The 16,015-nt window shown below is 36.4% G+C and overlaps 1 protein-coding gene across 2 annotated transcripts in view; it reads right to left on the bottom strand.

Annotated features, from left to right (window-relative positions):
- Positions 1–16,015, bottom strand: part of LOC141548478 (connector enhancer of kinase suppressor of ras 2-like) — a 555,144-nt gene that overhangs the window by 21,401 nt on the left and 517,728 nt on the right. For both annotated transcript variants that reach the window (XM_074277397.1, XM_074277398.1), the window contains exon 20: positions 2,664–2,734. In XM_074277397.1, coding sequence (XP_074133498.1) covers positions 2,664–2,734 — 71 coding nt within the window. The remainder of the gene's footprint in view (positions 1–2,663; positions 2,735–16,015) is intronic.

Consider the following 16,015-nt stretch of genomic DNA (forward strand, 5'->3'; position numbering starts at 1 on the left):
TCACATAAATGTTACTTCTTCCCTATTTGTTCCTTCCCTGCTGCCTACAGACATGGCCAAATCCTCCCCATCCTTAACTCCAACTCCGCTTCAGTGCTATTCTCTTCCAGCCCTGCTCTTCTTTCTACCTGTTAGTTCTTTCTCAAGTAAACTCCTTGAAGAAGCCAGCTATACTTGGTGCTTTCCTGTCGTCTCACTTTATTTCTTCTATTTGGAGGAAGGGGAGTTTTTTGAGTTTTGGTGTTTCGGTGATCTTCTTTTTTCCATTGCTGTTCCTAAATCCCTCTCCCCAATTAAAAACTGAGAGAAAGAGAGGAAAAAACCTTTCCAACAAAATGTATCTACGTGGTGGTCATGTCCCCAAATATCTTTCTCTGCACCCTGTGTCCATTGTTTCTCTGGTAGGAGATGAGTAACAGGCTTCGTCACAGGGCCTCTGGATGTATGGCTGCTCATTGCATTATTCAGAGTTGTCAAGTCTTTCAAATCTGTTTTCTTTTGCACTGTTGTTATTCTATAAACTGTTCTCCAGGTTTTCAGTTCACTTAGGATGTGATCTACTCGGGATTCATGAAATCATCTCTTTCCTCATTTCTTATGGTACAATGCTATTCCCTACCATCTATAAACCACAATTTTTTTTCAGCTATTCTTCAGAGACAATCCAAGACACCCCTTAAATTCTAGTTCTGTGCTTTCCCCCCTCTTTGAATCCTCCCTTTGAGAACAGGATATTTGGTTTGCTCCTGAATATTCCTTCCCAGTGTTAGCTTCTCTTTGAACTCTTAGGAAAACTGGATCTCCACATTTCTATTCATTTCCATGATGAATTTCAGTATTTCTGCTCTAAACTGTGTGTGTGCATGTGCTCATGCACACGTGCGTGCATGCAACACTCTTTTGTTCAACAGTGTGGTTCATTTGCTATTTCTGTGCTCCTTCCCCAACTTCCTCTATCTTTGTATATCTTTTTACATATCTCAATTATGAGATTAGCTATACCCCAGCTTCATCCTTTTTCCACTAGTTTATTTCTCCTTTACCTTTAACCTTCTCTTTCTCCTCTTCAAACCCTCAGAATAGAAATGATATACTTTAAGGGCCATTGTTTTGCTTATTTATCTTTCTCAGTACTCTTTGAAGATTTTAAAGTTCTGAAGGTTCACTTGTTTATTTATTTATCTAATAGGCTCCCCCTATTAGAATGTTAGCACTACATCATCATTCAGTTTTGGCCAATTGCTTGGATATTTACCTTTCAAGGTAAATTCTGTTGTGCTTTTATTTTGAAGTTTCTCCTTGGCTCTGGTCTTTTAATCAGGAATGTTTAAAAAGGCCTCTATTCTAGAGATGTCAAACATGTAGCCCAGGAGCCCTACACAGCCCATAATACTCCTGAGAGTGGCTTGAACCAGATTAAAGTAAAAATACAATAAACATAGATAATACTATGCTTTAGCATTAAATTTTAAAACTCAGTCAATAGATGGCCCATAGGGATCCTTATGTTTGGATGAATGGCCTGCATTTCTATTTGAGTTTGGCTCCATTGCTCTATTCCATTAAAGATCTATTTTCCTCTATAGGAAAGCTTTACAAGGTAAGTTATTCTTGCTTGTAAGTTTATCTCTTTTGCCTTTTGGAATGCTATATTCTAAGATCTCTGTTTTTTAGTAGAAGATACCAGATCTTATCTGTTGTTCTTTGGTACTTGAATTCCTTCTTTCTGGATGCTTGCAGTATTTTTTCTTTGAGGTGGAAACTGGCTTTCAGCTGGGGTGTTCCTGGGATTTTTCCTTTTTCGGTTCCTTTCAGGATATGATTAATAGAAGTTTTCTAATTTGCCCAATGATTCTAATACATCTGAGCAGCTTGCATTTGTATTTTCTTGAAATACAGAGTCCGGGTCTTTAAAAAAAAATCATGGTTTTCAGAGAGTCCAGTGATTTTCAGATGAGCTCTCCTTGACCTGTTTTCCAGGTCAGATATTTTTTATATCAGATAGCTTACATTTCTTCATTTTAAAAAATCTTTTGATTTCTTGGTAATATTTCTTATAGACTCATGGAATCATTGATTTCTGTTTAGTCTATCTGGGAATCCATGAACTGGATAAGGTTTATCACTTTTTCTTTTAAGCTGTTTATTCTCCTTCTAATTCTTTTCTCCAGAGCTTTTATTTAACTTCTCACCTCTTGTTTTATTTATTTATTTTTTTAGGTATTCATATAGTCTTTGTAAGAAATCCAACTTTCAGGGAGAAAACTTTTTCTACCAATGGATATTGACACCCCCTTTCAGTTTAGTCTATATTATAGAGTTGCCTGGGATACTGAGAGATTAAGTGATTTGCTCAGGTTCTCACGGCCAATATGTGGTATAGTCTTGACTTGAACCCAGGTTTTCCTGACTCCACAACTTGCTCTCTGTCCATTGCATAAAACTGTTTCTCGAAATACATTTTTACATTTACATTTATTAAATACATCACAGAGAAAAGACTCATAGCCATTATTTATCAGATCATGCTATATATAGAAACATACAACTGGATAGAAGTAAACTTACGCTGAAGTCATTTTTTTAAAAAAAATACGATTATTTGTACTTTTCTTGACTTCCTTCCTATGTAAGACCTTAAAGTAATAGACAATTCCCCTTACCTTCACGTGGTTGGATATCTTTTTCATCAGGGGAATAACCGATGGCTGCAAGTCCCAGACGGTTCATCCAGCTGATGAAATAATGAACAAAACACAATTATTACTAGAAATGCTTTAAAATACAAAATTATGGAGAAAATCCTGGCAGACTTAGTAAATTCCAAAGTCCTACAGACCCTTTAGCAGGAAAATACTTTTCTCATTGGGTAAGAGTTGAGATGATAATATAGAGTAATAGTACAAGCCATGATTAAAGCAAATATATCTCAGTTTGATGCTGGTGTAAATTATGTAAGAATCTTCTTCAATCACTCAAGCACAGTTTGAATCTAACAAGTCACTGCTGGTGGAGTATTTTCTATGATTTTTATGCTATTCCAATTCAAAAGGCTAAATACCAATCTTCTTTAATTATGATGCCATCCAAGCTCAAAAGAATTTCATGATTTTAATGAAAATAAACTAGGATTTTTAAGTCATGACAAATGATACCCAGCACATGGAAAATACCTGAGTAATCTCCATTTTGTAATAGGCAATTTACAGTTTACACATACACATATCAGCACTTTTTCAAAGCTTCCTTTCATTAGGCAATGGTCTTTCTATACACCCATAGGACTTCTCCCCAAATTAGTACACTTTTTCTATTTCTGAAAATGCTATCAACAGAATACAAATTCTAATTCAGGGACATATGTTTCCATTCAAATACATTTTTATTTTTATACATTATTTAACTGAAATAGTTCTTTTATAATCTTTCCATTGCTCCCAATACAGAGCTTTACAAATAAGGGAGAGGTGTTAAATACTTGATTTCTTGAATATCAGACAGTAGCAAGAGCTTTTTTTTTTTAAAGGAACTTTATTTAAATCAGAGAATTCTAGAGTTGGAAGGTACTACCTTATTTAGGTAATTTTAGAGAAAATAAGAAGGGCAAGTGGAGAATCGTTAAGTCAGAACCCATGTTTTTAAAAATGGTATAGAATAATCCTAGCAATTCTAGATTATTTAGCAACAATTTCAAATCTGAATTCATATAATTAAAAATAAATTGGAGACTGGAAATAGTCTTCATAATTTTTTTCATACTTTAAGGTACTTTCCTATTGGTATATTTTGATTACAGAGGCTATTACAGGTAAAAGAGCATTGATATGATAGCCCACTAGCAGCCATTTCAAAGATTTTTGTCTAAAATTGTATTTATTCAGGAAAAACAAACAATTAGGAATGAAGGCGGTAAAGAAGAATCGATCTGGCTCCTTATGATACTTTAGTATGATAAAGTAGTACCATAGGAAATACTCCACTAGCAATGACTTAGTACTACCCACAACTGTAATTCTTTATATTCCAGTCAGAAGTGTTCACTTTAATACATTTCATTGGGATTTTGAAGAGATGGTTTTACAAATCAATTTAACCCACTTAATCAAAAGAACTTAATCTGAAATAATCTGTTAGTTCAGTAGAAAATTGATTGTGTAAGATCACATTAGTGAGAAAATTCTGACAATGTTACTATTGAAGACAGCTAAATATTTGTTATTCAATTGTACGGTACCTCCTTAAAAAGGTACCTTTTCCATGCTCCTTTCGATATAATCAAAACCCTTCACATGGAAAGGTTCTGGCCCTGTGTTCATTGTAAATATTACATATACTCTACTGCTTACACTTTGGCCTTCTGTTAAGTTGATGATCTACAGAAATCTGGATAGGTTTTTCATACACACTTTACAGATTATAGCATTTAGAAAAGTCTTTTGGCACCACAAACAAAACTACCACAAAATACATGAAAAAACCTCAAACCAAACAACTTCTATTTGCCAAAATAGGAAATGTTTTTTTAAATGGACAGATGGAAAATTGAAAACATTTTCAAACAGATGCTACTGCATATGATCTCAACAGAAATATCTTGAATCCTATCATTTTATTTTATATTGTAAATGAAGTTGGATCTTTTTACATTCAATTTAGAAATTAGAATTTAAAAATGCATTTTAGTCCTTAGAAACCCATATCCTCCAAATTCATATTAACAAATAACATTAACAGCATATGAAGACAGTCTGATTTGTGAGAAATAAATCATTTGGACCCTTACTCTATTCCAATCAGTATTAAACAACTTGATATGATTCGATAGCAGTAGTGATTATAAGTTCTGTATATGGCTCCAGAGCTCCAGATTTTAAGTTCACTTGCTTAATCATAGAAAAGTAACTACAGACCTTCCACCCTTGTTTTTTCTTGCGATGATGACCAAGTCCAATGTGGCAGGGTGACTCAAATACATGGAAAGCCTCCAATTTAATTGTGTATCTCTGGACCATTCTCTCTTGTTCAATACAAGCAGGTTGATCATCTTATGGCCATCTTATGACCACTTAGTCAGTGGAAATGCCCCATTCTTCAGCCAACCTGTGACCTCTCTGCCAATATGTCGTTTTTGGTTCTCAAGAGCAAGCCTATCACCAATGAGATTCTGTTTTTCATCATGCCTTTTTTGCATATTTGTATATTAAACTCTATAAATACAAGACCCTGGAAGAAGAGGGCATCTCAAATCAGGAGGAATATCTGAGGTCCACTTTATTAGAGGGGACTATGGACTTTTAATAGAATGTCATCGGCTCAGAGCTCTGCCTCAATCACTTATATTGTAGGTTGGCCAATTTTAATCCCCACAGATCAGTAGTTTTTTTCAAAAGATCTGTCCTTGAAAGTAATTGCTACAATCACAACACTGACAATCAGGATATCATTTGCCCACTGGTCACACTGCACTGGTCACAGTGGAATATGGCTTTCAACTCTAATTGACTCTTCCACATTCTCACATCTCACATCTACAAAAATCTAAAGCCAGAAAACCTTTAACAATTGACCCAATCAGCCTTTTTTATACTCTTGATCATGGATAAAAAGAGAATTTGGAAACAATTGGAAATTTGGAAACACATTTCTTAAAACTTTAAGGAATAGCTTCAGATAGCAGTTATTTTTAGAATTTCTAGGTCTAAAGTTTTGCAGTATTGCAATTATCTTTCGAATATGACAATTTAACCAAAGCTAAGATAACTTTTCCTCACTGGACCTGTGTTTTCTTCTTCTTTAAAAAGGAAAGTAAATAGATCCATGGATACTACAACAAGGTACTGAAATGATTAACTCCGAAAATAGCTCTTTCATCTCTTGTGCTCTCAAGAAAAACATAGCTTGTATACTTTTTTTTTTTCTGAGGCTGGGGTTAAGTGACTTGCTCAGGGTCACATAGCTAGGAAGTGTTAAGTGTCTGAGGCCAGATATGAACTCAGGTCCTCCTGAATTCAGGGTTAGTGCTCTATCCACTGCGCCACCTACCTAGCTGTCTCCACTTATATACTTCTGAAGGACTTTATATGCTAACATGATTGACAATGACAGAAAAAAATTTCTTTTTTGAAATGTCACAGTAATTGTTATGGTTACATGTGAAAGCAAGCTGGGTTGACTCTACAGGAAGCATAGAGAGCCACTTATATCAGAAAATTTCAGAGATACTGCAAAATTCTACAGTGAGCTTTGAAATCTTTCTTTCGTCCTTATAGACTTTTGACATGGCCAGATCCCATGATAGCTGAGAACAGCAAGAAGATCAGTAGTTATGGTGGAGAAGGGACCCTGAGATAGGTTTTTCTAGGGAGAGAAGTGAACAATCCCAGGATGGAGTGACTCAGTATGAGTCCCAGAAGACAAACTTGCAGAATGGTGTGGAAAGAGAAAATAAATCACTGATTGCAAAATGGTAGATAGGCCTAATAGAGCCCACAGAGGTTTCTTTCTATCTCTAGATCATTGATTTAAAGTCAGATCTTGAAAGTGACCAGAATTTCATCACTATTTTTATGAGTTTAAAAATATCTCAAATTGATCTAAAAGAAACTTATGAGTTAAATTATTTTTGAATAGGCAGGCACTGACAGTCAAATGTTTAATAAATTTTCTTATCAGCATACTTCTTTAATGACAAAGTACACACTAAAGAATTAGTTTAATAGCTATAGCTGACATTGATATAGCACTTTAAGGTTTGCAAAGAGCTTTATAAATATTATCTCAATTTTATCCTCAGAGCAACCTTGGGAGGTTTAGCACATTTCCCAACAAACAGGTATCTGAAACATAGCAGGACGTTATTAATTGTATGTATCTAGCAGCCAAACTAGTTATGTCAAAGAGCTTTTTTTTTTTTAATGATATTGGAATTCAATTGACTCACTGTTCTTCTTTGCTCGGATTCTATATGTTTGACCACTGAATGATATATTACATTTAATAAGCTACACTTTACTAATTATCTAGAATACTTTTTGGAGAAGGGCACAGGAAGACTACCTCACTACTGTCTCTTTTATATTCTTTGTATAAATGCATTTTCTTCATAGATGCTATCTAAAAGATAATAAATATTATCTGAAAAGTGACTGGTAGATGACAGATAAACAATCTTTTTGGAAATCCCATATATTAAATGATGACAACCTCAATGGCACACGAAGTCCCAAAAGAAAGAGGGATTCCCTATACATGATCAGGTCCTCCAGATACTACTGTTTGTAGACGATCTCATATTGACTATATTAAGTTCAGGACTATTGCAGAACCTCATAAACCCAAAGCATTCAAAAGAACTTGGCCTATGTACCCCTACAGGAAAAAGCAAATGGATGCAAAACACATATTGTCCAGACTCTGAATTTCAGTTCAATGGACAATCCCTAGGAATAAGGCTGGCAGGCAGTACTTTAGGCAAACACTGAAAAAGATAATAAGCCCAAACCAGAATTGAACAGGGAGAAAGAAGAAAACTAGTTTACCTATAGGAAAATGTTCAGTGATTTTAATGAGCCTAAGCTTTCCCTGAAACAAAGGCCCATCTTTTAAACACCAATATTCTTCCAATGATACTCTATTTCTTTCCACATGTCATGCAATCCATGGTCTCTGAAGGTTTAAAATTGATGACTATCTAAATGGCAACAAATAAGTGTGTGGTGGCTATGCTTAGGCTGTAACACATCACCAACAAAGTGGCATAAAGAATTTCACTGGATTAATATACGCCCAGAAAAGGAAGTGGGCCAGTCATATGGTGTAAGCAAAAAGACCATCAACAGACCTTGTAGATAAATATGCTGCTTGAGAATTTCTAGGATGACCAGGCCAAATTATGGAGTAGATGAAACTTATTAACCATCAACCAATACACAAATTATTTCTTATATGTCTACTATGTGCCACCTTGTGCTGGTATAGTCCACATTATTAGAGGGAATACTACCGTTAATAAGATTAGAGATCCAATGAAATATTATCACTAGAGAGCCAGAAACTTTTTTTGGGGGGGGTGAAATTTCCTTACTATAGCTGTGTTTATTTCATGAGTTAAAAAAATCCATTCCATTTTATTCCTGAACTCAGAATTTTTAAAAGTAAAGTTTTATTAGATAATAGTTAAATAATTTGCCACTAGAGTTACGTATCGTATCCTTTTGGAATAATGCCTTTATTTAAAACTCATATTTATTTTTTCCCCATGGAAAAGAGTTATGGGAATTTCCTATAGCAGCACTGAAATAAAAATCTTACAGATGTCAAGGTACCCATTACAATAGAAATTCCAGAGAGTTAGGTCTGCATGAAAACTTGTCATGTCTTCCAGTTCAAAATCAGTAACGCTCTTCCTCATCATCAAAGTGATCATAATCAGAAGTTCAAAAATAGCTAAAATCCTCAAGTTTTATTTTAGAGCTTAGTAGGTACTAAGTACGTACTTAGTATAAACTCCAGGTAACCTTGCCATCACTTCCCCTTCAGATAGATGTTGGTGTTGTCTACACAATATGAAGTGAAGCAGAGTGTCTGCACTTGTGGTTAATTTGGAAAATGTACATATATTAATAATGAAATAAAAACATTCAGTTTGGAGATTTCAGATCATTTTGGAAGAATAATTCAAAACCCTGAGTTGTTTTTAAAGCCCTTGAGAAGAACATTTGGCTATAGTTGGTAAGATCATAAGAAGCATATAATCATGATGTATGCATGTATGTATCTTTATTAGAACATCACTACTACTTATGGTGTTTCTCCATTCTACTTCATTTTAGGGATTCTGATAGTTCTAAAGTACATGTTTTTGTCCCTTTTTAAAAGAGAGGTAGTGTATTGTTTTAGACAGAGAACCAGGTAGGAGTTAAGAAGATTTGAGTTCAGCTTCAAACTGTGACACGAATACTGCTATGCCACCCTGGGCAAGGCAAAGCGATTAATCTCTCCATGTCTCAGGAAACTTTCTGTGACTCTAAGCTGTACAGTAGATTTTGATTGGCACTGGCAGAGCAAGTGTTCTTCTTGGGAGGTCCTTATACCAACAAAATCTAAGGTCTAGACTAAGACACCACCATCAAAATTCTGCTTTCTCACTGCTTCCAAAAGTTTTTTTTAAATGTTAAACATTTAAATCTAAAGTCTAAGGGGGCCAATGAACTTTTATTTTTTATTAAATCTTCTTATTTTCAAAACATATCCATGGATAATTTTTCAACATTAACCCTTGCGAAACCTCATGTTCCAATTTCCCTCCCTTGCCCTTACCCCCTCCCCTAGATGGCAAGTAATCCAGCATATGTTAAATATGTTAAAATATATGTTAAATCTAACATACGCAAACATGTTTAGACAATTCTGTTGCTGTACAAGAAAAAATAAATCAAAAATGAAAAAAGAGAAAGAAAACAAAATACAAGCAAACAATAAACAACAACAAAAAGAGTAAAAATGTTATGTTATGATCCGCCCTCAGTTCCCATAGTTCTCACTCTGGGTGTAGATGGCTCTCTTCATCATAAGATCATTGGAACTGGCCTGAATTAGCTCATTGTTGAAAAGAGCCACATTGAAAAGAGATATATCACATAAAATATAATGTCAGAGACAGAAAGAACCAGAGACCATCTAGTCTGGCACACTGGTTTTAAAGAGGAAAAACTGGGGGCCAGATATGTGCAGTACCTAGCCAGAGGTCTCATAAAATAATTGGGGGCACTACCAGGTCTAGAACCCAAAGTGCCCAGTATCATGCTTATTCTATCAGACCATGTTGCCTCAGTAATAGAAATTCTTTATTAAATTACAATTTATTAAATTTAAAATGGTCTGTCTGAGAGTGAGGACAATATTGCATGCAATCTACTCATCCCAGATCAGTGATATGATGCTGACAACATGTAACTACACTACAGTGAATGTTCTTCTATTTACTCAGAAGGGCAGCTTGTGAAACAAGACAGGGAGGTCATTCCAAAAAGGTCACTTTGATAGTACATCAATCCTCTATCTACTCCAGGAACACAAGGATAAGTAATTTAAAGAGGAATTACTCATACAACACCCCCCCCAAGTTGGTTTGCAGAATCAAAATGTCAGTTAGAAGATACCTCAGAGAGTATTTGGTCTAACCCTCCCCCCCAAAACCTGCATCCAAATCACCTCGATAATGTACACTGACGGTCATCTAGCTTTGTATTATAGCCTTTCAGTGGGTGGGAATACTCAAAAGTCAGGAGGCAGCCTGTTAAAATTTTAGACAGCTTTAATTGTTAGGAAGCTCTTCTTAATATCAAGCATGCATTTCCCAATTACATTTTAATTTTATTCTGGCCACATTGAGAAGTTCTGCAGTCTGCATGTGGCTGTTCATGTTACCAGTACAACCCTTCTGCTCTAGCCCAGATCTCTCCACCTTGTCCCCAAGAATGAGTTTATTAAAAGTTGTATTTAACATGTTATCAAATGCTACCTCAAGCGTCCCTCTGTGGGTTATCTTTTGTTTTTACATCACTTCTCCCGCCTCCCGCACATGGTCCCCTCATGTACACCCCTATCCCCTAGGCCCTATTAAATATAACGTATTTTAAAAGAGAAAAAAAGTCAAAAGTACCCAACACACCAACCAAGTCATGACAATACATGATGTCACGCCTCTCCAGTTCTCCAGGATCTTGTAAAGTTCACTAACAGTAATTTAGTAACTCTCTTTTCCACTTATTTCTCTATCATGGGACGCATGGATTAAAGGATCCCTGATTGAGAATGGGAAGAGTTTCTTTTTCTTTCTTTTCTTTTTTTCTTTTTTTGAGATTTTCAAGTCTACTTAGTACAACCACCTCATTTTACAAAGGAAACTCATCACTCTGAGATGCGAAGGCCATCTCAGAAGGTAAACAAATAGGAGATTTAGCATTTGAACCCAGCAAACTCGCCTTTGGACCACGCTGCCTCTGATGCTACTGCACTCTTCTTCCCTGGCCATGTCATGTTTTTGGATTCTTCCTATCTTATCTGTCCTTCTTTCCCTCTTGGGCACATGTCTGCCTAACTTAAAGTCATAGGATGTTCATTTCCAACTCAAATGAGAAGTCAAGTTTGAGAGACCACTTTACTCATTCAACAAATATTTATCGATTACCTGCTGTGTACAACACTATGTTAGGTGCTGAAGGGAAGACAACTACAACATGGCCCATGAGCTCAAAGAATTTACCATCCAGTTAGGTGTCTACATAGATATGGACGTAAATAACATTATAGAAATTCGAGTATTTAACAGAAGTATAATTGAAGGCTTAAGAGAGGGCAGTGAAGAGAGATCACTTTTGGGTGAGGGAGAATAGGATCACAGAAGGCTTCAGGGAAGAAGTAGAACTGGAAAGGCAGGTAGGATATGTAGAAATAGCAGATGCTGAAAGGAGGGAGATATTTCAAGCATAGGGAGGGCACAGAGGAAGGAAATCATGAGAAGTATGTGAGGAATGATGAGTAGTCAGTTTGACAGTCTGTAAATGGGAGTAGAATGAGATAAGGGGAGCTAGGTGGCACCATAGTGCCTGGAGCGCCAAGCCTGGAGGCAGGAAGACTCCTCTTCCTGAGTTCAAATCTGTCCTCAGACACTTCCTAGCTGTGTGAGCCTGGGCAAATCACTTCATTTTTGCCTCAGTTTCCTCATCTGTCAAATGAACTGAAGAAGGAAATGGTAAACCACTCTAATATCTCTGCCAAGAAAACTCCAAATGGAGTCAAGAAGAGTCAGACATGATTGAGCAACAAAAAGGATATTAGGCTGGAAGGGTAAGTTGAGGCTAGATCATGATAGCCCCAAATACCAGCCTGTGCTTAGGCATTGAGAAGCTACAAAGGACATAATCCAGGCTTAAAAAAAAGTGAGGGGAAAGTACTAAGATATTTTTCACTAGACAGGCCCCAATGACAGTTCAAAGTGATTCTACCTTTCTTTTTTTCTGGCAAGATATACATGCTACTCTGAAGTTTAGCTGGAAGGGCATATTGCTTTCTTCAGATACTGTTACTATCACACTTTCATTCCAGATAATGAACTGTCAAGATTTTTAGGAATAAAAATGATACAAGCATCTTTTCAATAGGGTTTCCTATTAAAACTCATAGTTAATTCCTCAAAAAGACAGCCTTATTTCATGGCCCAAGGCAAAGACTGTCAGGGCCAAGGTGGCTCCTTCACATTTAATACTAATCAAAGACAGTTCTCAACTTTAGTCTTTGCCTTAAAAATACACAGGACGTAGCAGATTAATTTCTAAGACCTTTTCTCACTTTCTATCACCATGTCCATCATCAGCAGGGCTAAGAGGAAGCCTTTCATTACTGAGCTAGAGCAGAGATCACTAGGGCATTCTGTTAAGTTTCTGTACCTCATTTTTCATCCCTATTCCACGACTGAAGAGATGGCACCAACTTGGAGCTCTGTTATACATAATCCCATAACAAACACAAATTCAATTTCCATTTAAAGGGACTGAGGCATCTCAGTCTGGGATCTGAAAAGCAAGAACCTTGAAAGGACCATTGCTAAAAGACAATGGTTGCACTGGACAGGGCACCAGACCTGGAATTAGGAGGATCTGAATTCAAATCTGGCCTTACATACTTAACAGCTATTTGACCCTAGTCCCTTAATCTCAATTGCCTCCCCCCCCCAAAAATACTAAAAGACTTTTCACGGATGGTATATGGATGTTCCTGAGGATGCTTTTAATCTACAATAATGAATAGTGATTAATAATCATCGTGTGCTAGGCCTATGGAAGGCCCAATGGAAGGCCCAGGTGGGATTCAAAGACAGAAAGTTTATCTCTGTTCTTTTGCTGCAGGCAAAAAACCAGCTTAGTAGAAGTAGAATTGGATCCATTTTTTTTTCCTGGCAAAGGGTTCTAGAAATGCGGGCTTTAACCTGGAGCATTAGCTACATCATATGATGGGGCAGGTTGGGGAGCTTATACTCTGTCTTAAGTTAGAAGTTGTATGTGAAACTCCTCTATCATGTCTGAAATTTATTAAAATCCTAGGGAGCTTATTACTTTTTTTTTGGCAATCACTAATTTCATGACCATACTTTTTATAGGAGGACAGGATATTAGAGTTGGAAGTACCCTTAGAGATCATCCCAGTCAAATCCTTGCATTTCACACATTAGGAAATTAAGATAAACAAGAATTCATTCTTATAGAGCTTTAAGATTTGCAAACTACTTTGCATATGGCATATTTCATCTCATATGATTTTCTGCAGCAATCCTTTGAGTATCATAAGTGTTATGATACCCATTTTACATATGAAGAAACGGAGTCTGAGAGAGCTTAAATTACTTGCCTAAGATCATAGTGACAAACGCCTGAGCTTAGAACAAATCTAGATCTTTTGACTGCCAATTTAGCGACCTCTCCCAATTCTATTTTTTCCTCTTTCTGTTTCTAGAAGTCCAGAATTGCCATGCTGGCTGGGTATAAGATCAAGGATGGATATTAGGAAGAAGCCCCAAATAGTCTATGTTTTGCTCTATATTGAGGGAAAGGAAGAGGAAATGGATAGAAGTGGGGGCTGAGAGGAGGTAAAAGAAAGGAAATAATATTGTTTTGATGACTTGCCCACAGTCACAGCATATCAGTAGTGAACAAGTAAGTGATCAGACAGATTTCAATCTGGGTCTTTTGCTTCTAAATTCCTTGTTCCTTTGATCACTCCATGCTGTCTTAACCACACCCTGCCTTTTCAAGGTCCCTTCTAGCATTACATTTACTCACATGTGCCATTTTCAGCTACCTAAACCTTTCCAGAAGTTTTCTGAAATTTATGTTTAGTCTTTCTTATCACTCTGCCTTCTCACTCTTTTAGAAGCTAGAAGCCAAAGCTTCTACAAAGATAATGTATAAGGAAACATTTAGCAAAATAATTACCATCATTTCAACGTGGGGGCAACTTTTAATCTGCAGGTGGTAAGCGTGTCCTTGTTAAAGTATTTCTCTGCCTCTGCCGTGGATGCACTGTAATTATTTTTAGCTCTCACTGTGAAAACTAAGAGCTGTATGATACAGGAAGCCGTGTCAAAGAAAAAGCAAAGCTGAGAAATCCTCAGGGTCTTCTGGCCTGTCATTGACTTATGACAGTTAGGATTGCAACTTTTCAAGGAGAATTCATTCATGTATTGGGTAACCACTTATTAAGTACCTACCTCCATATGCAAGACACCATGTTAGACAATGAGAGTGGAGATACAAGTTGTAATAAGAAGAATAAGAAAAATAGCTCTAATTTATATGTAGTGCTTTTAGTTTTGTATAGTGCTTTACATATATAATCTCAAGATAATTATAATGCAACTGAGAAGAGAGCATATTATTTTTCGTGTTTACCTTCTTAAGTTTCTCTTACCTCCTGTTTTTGAACTTAAAAGTTTCTACAAAGCTCTGGGTTTTTTAAATCAGTGATGCCTGGAAGTCCCTAGTTTTATCAAAAATATATTTTTCACCTGTTGGATTATACTCAGTTTTCCTGTATAAGTCATTCTTGATTGTAAGTGTACGTCCTTTTTTTTAGAATACTGTATTCCAAACTCTCTACTCCTTTATACTGCTGCCTGCTAAAATGTGTGCAAGCCTGATTGTGACTCCTCAGTATTTGAATTCTTTCTTCCTGGCTGCTTATGCTTTTTTTGCTTTGGTCTGGATGCTCTAGATTTTGGCCATAACACTCCTGGGAGTTTTTATTTGGGAGTTTCCTTCAAGAGGTGACTGACGAATCTGTTCTACTTCTATGTCACCCTCTTGTTCTAAAAGGTCTGGGCAGTTTTCATTTGATTTCCCGACTTGTTTTGGCCATAATTTCCATGTAATCTAGTGATTCTGAATTTTTTCCTTCTTAATTTGTTTTTCAGGTCAATTGGTTCTGATATGAGATATTTTACATATTTTTCTTTTTTGCAGTCTTTTCACTTTGTTTTAATATTTCTTGTTGCCTCGTGGAGTCATTCACTTGTATTTATTTGGTTTATTCTAATTTCCAGAAATATTGTTGCTTTGGCAAGGTTTTATACCTCTTGTGCCAAGCTGTTAATTCCTTTTCTAATCATTTCATCGATAGCTTTCATTTCTTTCCCATTTTTTTCTCTCACAACTGTCACTTGTAAGAACATTTTTAACTCTTAAAACCCTCTTGCTTTATCTTTTTCTAGAAATTCTAGTTGAATCTGTTCCTAAGTTGTATTTTTATTTGAAGCTTTACTTGTAGATATTTTGCAATCATTCTCTTTGGTTTGTTTGAGCATTTCTGTCACCATAATAGCTTTTCACAGTGGGATTCTTTTTGTTTGCTCATTCTTCTAGTGAACTTCTTGACTTTAGACTTTATGTTAGGTCTGGGTTTTGCATACTTCTGGAGGGAACATCTAGATTGGGTATTGCTACTTTCTTAGCGACATCGAGTGTTAGATAATTTCCATATCTCAAGGACAAACCAGGGAATATGCAAACTTTCATTGCTGTCCAAGGGGTCTGATGTAGGCATAAAGCCTGACTGTAGCCTCCCTCTGGTTTGATCTGAGCTCCATATGTTCCTAGCCTGAGTTTGGGTCTAAGCAATAGTAGAAAGAGGCTGAACTCAGCCTCTATGAGCCATTTAGGTAGCCGTGCGGGTAATGACAGAACTGCAGGTTTCACTTTCATCTGAGATTGATACCCTAGTTATTCCTCTGAAGGCTTCTGACTGGGCTAGAAGCTGGAACTGCAACTTTACTTCACTTGAGGTGTCTGAGCCACAGAAGTGCCGCTTGCTTTTCAACTAGTTCCTTTTCAATGCAGTGCCTACTCGAGTTTATTGAGTAGGAAGATGCCATAGATCTGTGCTTCAGAAAGATCACTTTCTTTCTAAGATCACCTTGTTAGTTAAGAGGAATAAAGATGAGAGTGGGGAGGGATGAAGGGAA

Source organism: Sminthopsis crassicaudata, chromosome X (genome assembly GCF_048593235.1).
Source record: "Sminthopsis crassicaudata isolate SCR6 chromosome X, ASM4859323v1, whole genome shotgun sequence".
Lineage (NCBI taxonomy): Eukaryota > Metazoa > Chordata > Mammalia > Dasyuromorphia > Dasyuridae > Sminthopsis > Sminthopsis crassicaudata.